Source organism: Phaeoacremonium minimum (genome assembly GCF_000392275.1).
Source record: "Phaeoacremonium minimum UCRPA7 unplaced genomic scaffold PA7_03_scaffold_44, whole genome shotgun sequence".
NCBI lineage: Eukaryota > Fungi > Ascomycota > Sordariomycetes > Togniniales > Togniniaceae > Phaeoacremonium > Phaeoacremonium minimum.
The window spans coordinates 177303-183604 of NW_006920951.1; the positions used below are offsets into that span (position 1 = coordinate 177303).

General features: G+C 51.8%; 2 protein-coding genes across 2 annotated transcripts; one reads left to right on the forward strand and one right to left on the reverse strand.

The window, feature by feature from the left end:
* Positions 1 to 272: 272 nt before the first annotated feature.
* On the forward strand, positions 273 to 2355 carry UCRPA7_844 (putative gamma-glutamyltranspeptidase protein; the record flags this gene model as incomplete). The annotated part of the gene is made up of 6 exons (XM_007913435.1): positions 273 to 276; positions 395 to 507; positions 618 to 881; positions 938 to 998; positions 1053 to 1154; positions 1352 to 2355. 6 exons carry the CDS (start codon positions 273 to 275, stop codon positions 2353 to 2355), a joined length of 1548 nt encoding a protein of 515 aa, XP_007911626.1.
* A 322-nt stretch (positions 2356 to 2677) lies between these two features.
* UCRPA7_845 (putative alpha- -mannosyltransferase alg11 protein) lies at positions 2678 to 4499 on the reverse strand (the record flags this gene model as incomplete). Its single annotated transcript, XM_007913436.1, has 4 exons — positions 2678 to 2853; positions 2907 to 3777; positions 3939 to 4074; positions 4123 to 4499. 4 exons carry the CDS (start codon positions 4497 to 4499, stop codon positions 2678 to 2680), a joined length of 1560 nt encoding a protein of 519 aa, XP_007911627.1.
* Positions 4500 to 6302: the final 1803 nt, after the last annotated feature.

A 6302-nucleotide genomic window follows, 5' to 3' on the forward strand; every position in this document is an offset into this window, starting at 1 on the left:
GCGGGTGGCTTATCAGTTGCCGTTCCCGTGGTTGCTTCACCTGCTCGAAATGGGCGTCCCGGGAACGTCATAGAGCTTCTTTGATAGACTGCAACCTTCACTCCTGGTAGTCTTTTCTTATATGTGTCCCTTTCATTATGCTGAATTCATCGTCATAACATTGCTATTCTCGAAAATAATTGTTTTTTTGGCGGCACTGGCTCGGCCAGCAATCCGTTCTCTTTGAGGAATCTCATGGTTGAGGGCAGCTGGTTGGCTTATAAATTCACACAATGAGTGAGGGCAACACCACACTCCCAAGCACGCAATAGCGGCGAATACTGATGCTATCCCTCCCCAGAGTCCATAAGAGGCTTCAGCCTTCCCTTGTTAATCATTTATCATGCGATTTCAGGCACCGCATTCCCGTTTCAGGGCGTCACCCTGCCCGTCCAGGGTTCCAAGGGCGCGGTAGCCAGTGAGAGCGCGATATGCTCCCAGATAGGGATTGATCTGATTGCGCGCGGAGTACGTCAGATCTTTACATCCTTCCGTCTTATTAGACCCGCGGAATATCAATCGTTAATTGATTGATTAAATGAATCGGTGGAATGAATGAATGACTGACGGGTGCACAGGGCAATGCAGCTGATGCCATGGTGGGCACGACGCTATGCGTCGGTGTCATCGGCATGTATCACAGCGGTATTGGCGGTGGTGGGTTCATCTTGATACGTGATGCAGATGGCAATTATGAGTCCATCGACTATCGAGAAACTGCGCCAGCGGCTGCTTATGAGGAGATGTACCAGGGTAACATACTGGGAAGTCTTCTGGGCGGTTTAGCTGCAGGTGTGCCCGGAGAATTGCGTGGGTTGGAGTACTTGCACAACAAGTATGGTGTAAGTGTAGTCGCCAGTGACACGATGCACAAGCCATTCTGACCTAAGCTACACAGGCTTTACCGTGGCGAGCAGTTGTCAACCCTGCAATTCATGTTGCTAGGGACGGCTTTGAAGGTATGTCAGCAGAAAATGATCCTGGGGTCCCTCACAGCTACTAACCTTGGTCAGTTTCCGAGGATCTTGTTCGATACATGGATGCCGGGGCTTCGAACCCTCCTGGCAACTTTCTCGTGGAAGATCCTGTCTGGGCTGAGGACTTTGCGCCTAATGGTACACTCCTAAAGCGCGGGGACACTATCACTAGGAAACGATATGCCGAGTAAGATTTATGGGCTTACTTGACCGATCCTGTGCTAATTCTTGTAGCACACTTGAAAAAGTTGCCAAATATGGCGCCGATGCCTTTTACCAAGGAGAGATAGGTATGATGCCAGACTCTCAAGCAGGATCATGCTGACCTTGATTAGCCGAATCAATTGTCAAAGCCATTCAGGATACCAATGGTACAATGACGTTGTATGATTTGAAGAATTACAAAGCTCTCATTAAGCGCCCCATCAGCATTGACTTCAGGGGCAAGAAGTTGTACACGACGAGCGCTCCGAGTAGCGGTTCCGTTATGCTCAGCATTTTGAAAACGATGGAGCAGTATGACCCGGATGATATCCAGGATGTTAACCTCACCACGCACCGGTTCGGCGAAGCTATGCGCTTCGCATACGGCGCGCGGTTGGAGCTCGGCGATCCGGACTTCGTGAGCAACATCGAGTTATACGAGGACGTCATGCTCAGCAAACGCAAAGCGAAGGAGATTCGCAATCGTATCATCGATAACAGCACTCAGCCAATCGAGGAGTATAACCCGAAGGCTATCCACGCAGTGGAAGATCATGGCACGTCGCACATTGTGGCAGCTGACGCAGCAGGCATGGTAGTCACTTCCACTACGACAATCAATACTCTCTTCGGGTCGCAGGTCATGACCCCTGACACGGGCATCATCCTCAACAACGAGATGAACGACTTCTCTATTCCCGGTGTCCGGAATGAGTTCGGCTTTGTGCCTACAGCGGCCAACTATATTCGGCCTAACAAGCGACCGCTATCCTCCATCACGCCCATCATAGCCGAGCACGCCAATGGTACGGTGTTCTTCACCACTGGCGCCGCCGGCGGGAGCCGTATTATTAGCGCGACTACCCAGGTGGCGTGGCATGTGCTGGAGCACGGCATGACCATGGCGGAGGCGATTGCCGCACCGCGGCTGCACGATCAGCTCATGCCCAATCAGGTTACGTTTGAGTACACATACGACAATGGGACCGTAGAGAGCATGGTAGAGAAAGGCCACAATGTGACGTGGGTTAGGCTCGGCGTCAGCGCTGTCCAAGGGATTCGAATGCTATGGAACGGTTCTTTCGAAGCTGCCAGTGAGATGCGACAGAAGAACAGCGGCGGTCGTTCAATTTGATTGTCTCACAAATGACATCCAGATCAGAGGGGCACACGAGATATACCATGTATAGATATAGAGTCAGGAGCATATGCGTGATCGGTTTCTTTTATATCACTTCTTCTCTGAACGAGATGTGAGCTATGGGCTTATCCATAGACCTCCTCTATGCAACACCGAGTACCTTTACGTGTATCTATGACCGCCACAACAATGCTGGTCTTTCTGGCTCCCTTTGATCAAATGATTACACAAAATAATACAACATACAGTTACCGAGAATCCCAAAAGGAAAGGGGGTATCCATATAGTCTATGCAGTTAGTAGCGGAAGAGAGAAATCATGCGGTCATGGCCACCAGCTTCTCCATCTGCTCGATCCATTTCTTCGCAAACTCCTCCTCAGTGAAGCGCGTTGCGGATTGGCGAGCTCGCCGGCGGACGGCTAGAGGGTCAGGAAGAGAGAGGGCCTTCTCGTATCCCTCAGCAAACTCGGTTGGGGTCGTAGCATGGAAACCTAAGAAGAGTCAGCCATAGCCCCATATGGCTATTTGGAACCGCTATACATACCCGTCGGCTCGCCATCAACCTCTGTAACAATGTCCAACTTAGGACCACCACTGTCATGAACGACAGAAATCAGGCCGCTAGCCTGGTACTCGACAACTCCGATGCCGAAATGTTCATTCCACATTCCGTTGACACCGACGGACGCCTTTCTCAGCCACTCCAGGATCTCCGGCCACGAGGCGTCCAGGTGGAACTCGACCTGGTCCTGGATGTGCAGCTCATGAACTAGGAGGCGCAGCTTATACACCCGTTTCGAATCATGGTCGTCTCTAACACTACCGACGAGGACCAGCTTGGCTCCCTTCGCCGCCGTAGAGCCCGTCTTGACGAAGTCGGCGAACGATTGGAGGATGAGTTGGTGATTTTTCTCAGGTCGAAACTGTGCGATGTAGAGAATCACTTTTTCGCGACTCTTCTCACTCTCCTCCGAGACCTCAATCTCTTGGTTGAGCTCCTTGACTGCGCAGGGGGGGTACACCACTGCGATAGGTAGCTTTTGCTTCCGCCACGGACCCCAGAGCTTCTTGATATGGCCTTGAGTCCAGCTCGAATTGGTCATGACAACGTCCACGGTTGAGCCAACGAAGGAGTAGCACTTAGCAAAGGTCTCCCAGTATAACTTCTTCACAACGCCTCTGGCGCCAGTGCCCTGACCTGCATTGACGCCCTGGTCTCCAACAGCGGACTCGGGATCCAAGGACTCAAGCATATCGGTTGATATCGTCGGATAATGGACATATGCGCCTGTGGGAACATGCCGGAAAAGAAGCTTGCAGAAGCCAAGTGCAAAGGCATAGCCCATCGTATCGACAAACACGTCTGGAACCAGCAGAGAGAGGGCATCCCAGGCTAGGACAATCGATCCAAGAGACTGGCCTAATAGAGTGAAGTGTGGATAAGTTGAGGGCAAAACGAGATGTCGTGTTGAGAGATAAAGGAATTGGATTGTTGGGCCATGAAGTTGAATGTTGAACCTGGTCTACACGTTATGAGCGAAAAGTCATTAAGACTGCACCACAGTGCAAGACTCACCTTAACTCGGTCGAGGATGGCCTCCTTTTTGGCTTCGTGATCACCCGTGTAAACAACCACTTTAGCTCGAGGCCACCTCTTTTGTGTAGCTCGAATAGCAGCCCATAGGACTCTCTCACCACCTCCGCCGGCGTTGCTTGTCCTGTTAGCTCGAGTTCTTAGACCTCAAAGAAAACGGGCTTACCAGAATGGGTGGAAGAAGCCCACGACACCATCCCACTGCTTCTCGCCTGTCTGACCATTCGGGGAGCTGCCCACAGCATATGCCTCCACGTTCTCCCAGTCCCCATCAAGTGTCTTCTCGCCAGCTGTTTTCTTCTCTAAGTATGCTTTTTCATCTTCCTCCATAACCTCGAGGAGGCTCGTCCTCCGGCCCTCGGTCTTTCTTCGAAGATACCATCCTAATGCCGAGCCAATGCGTCGTGTAAGGAAGGGTAGAAGGTACGCAGTGAGGAAGGGAATTGTCGAGAGGGCCAGCAGACACCAGGTAATAGTCATAGGATGGTAGCCCAGGATAGTGGGCTTTGGGTGCTCACGCCCTGGCACCGACGATCCCGGCATGGTAACCAGGATGCGAGGGTGAGCAGTGCAGCTTGCTGATATATGGACCTGATCTTAAACTCTCCCGGGCAAGTTTGGGCCTAAAACTGGACGAACTAAAGAAAATGGCCGTCTGAGGCGTGTGAAAGAGCCGCGACACTCAGCACCATGCTCGTTGATGTCGACAGGTCAGGGACAAGGCGAGGTGCTTGCAGCTTGCTTGCATTTAAGCTGGAGGTGAGGCAAGCTGGCGGCAAACAAGCTCGCTCGTGTCTGTATGCACAAGCCCCACTGGCCGGCTGCCGGCACTACAGAAGGCCGCCAGCTGCGGCCCGTGCGGCCTCCTAGCTCCCTGTGCAAGCTGCTTATTGCAGGCGCCCTTGGATGCATCCTGGAGCTTTGTCAGGTCACTTGTGTTCTATCATGTGGTCCTCCTTGACTAACCCTACCTTTCACAAGGCCTATGCCTTTTCATGAACGGCGATTGACATGGCAATGTCAGTGCACATGGGCGGTCACTTGAGGCTTTCAGCCTCGCGGATTCGGCCTTTGCGGAATCTATCTTCTCATCATGAGAGGACATCATCCTTGACTGTGAAGAGTTGCACTCACCGGGTCCAAGGGAGAAGGCGCCTGCACATAGCTCCTTTCTTACAAGCTTCTGTTGAGGGGACAGAGCAACTCATCACCACCCTTCACACAGTCACAGGCACCCCGTGGTATGTCACACTACCATTGGTTGCCCTTGGTGTGAATGCCATTTTCAGGCTACCATTCATCGTCTATGCGCGGAAGATTGGTCAACGGAGAGGGAAGCTTGCCCCTGTACTACAGGCTTGGTATGCAAAGATCGTCCGGACAGTAGAGAGGGAGCCTATTCCTCCGTCAAGGAAAGCAAAAGAGGTTACCTCAAGATTCAACAAGACGTCGAAGAGGATATACAAGGAGTGGGGCTTGCAGCAATGGAGGATGCAGGGCAGTCTCTTCAGCCTTCCATTTTGGCTTGTCGCAATTGAGTCTATCAGAAGGCTATGCGGTGGACCTCGTGGCCTGATCGGCACTCTTGTCTTTGGAAAGAAGGAAGCTATTGACAATGGCAACGTCGTCTCTGCCACTGCATCCGCATCAAACCCTGCTGAGGTCATCTCATCAATGGACGTTGCAACTATCGAAGGTGTAACGGCTCCAGGGATAACGGATATCGCCATAGGCGCAGCAGACCCTACTCTTGCCACAGGTGGCTGCTTATGGTTTCCTAATCTCATGGAATCTGATCCTCTACACATTCTCCCGTGCTTACTCTCTGCCATGCTGGTAGTCAACATACTCTCTGGAACGAAAGGAAATAGGTTGGCTCTGTTTGGTCTTCAAGATCAAAAGGCTGAAGTTGATACAACCAGCGCTTCAAGCAAAGCCGCTTCGAAACAGAGTACAGCATCCGTTGAATCACCTGTACGCCGAGGACTACAGCGTGGCCTCATCATCCTTTCCCTCATGGTTGGTCCCGCCACATTGGATCTTCCGGCAGCACTTCATCTATACTGGCTATCGTCTGCTGGCTTCAGCTATTTACTTCACGAGGGACTGCGGCGCCTGATACCAACTACAACGACTTCGCTCAAGCCTGCAAGAGGCTTTGAATCACCCTTGATCAGACCACCTCCTCCGCCATGAATGATGGGGATAGTGTAATACAATGGATGTTATATTACGGCTGTAAATGGCCCTGTACAATAACGATGGTATGCTCGAGGCTAACGCCTGAAACGCCTGACAAATATACCCTACAATACAATGCGCTCTGACTCCACCTAGTCATATCCT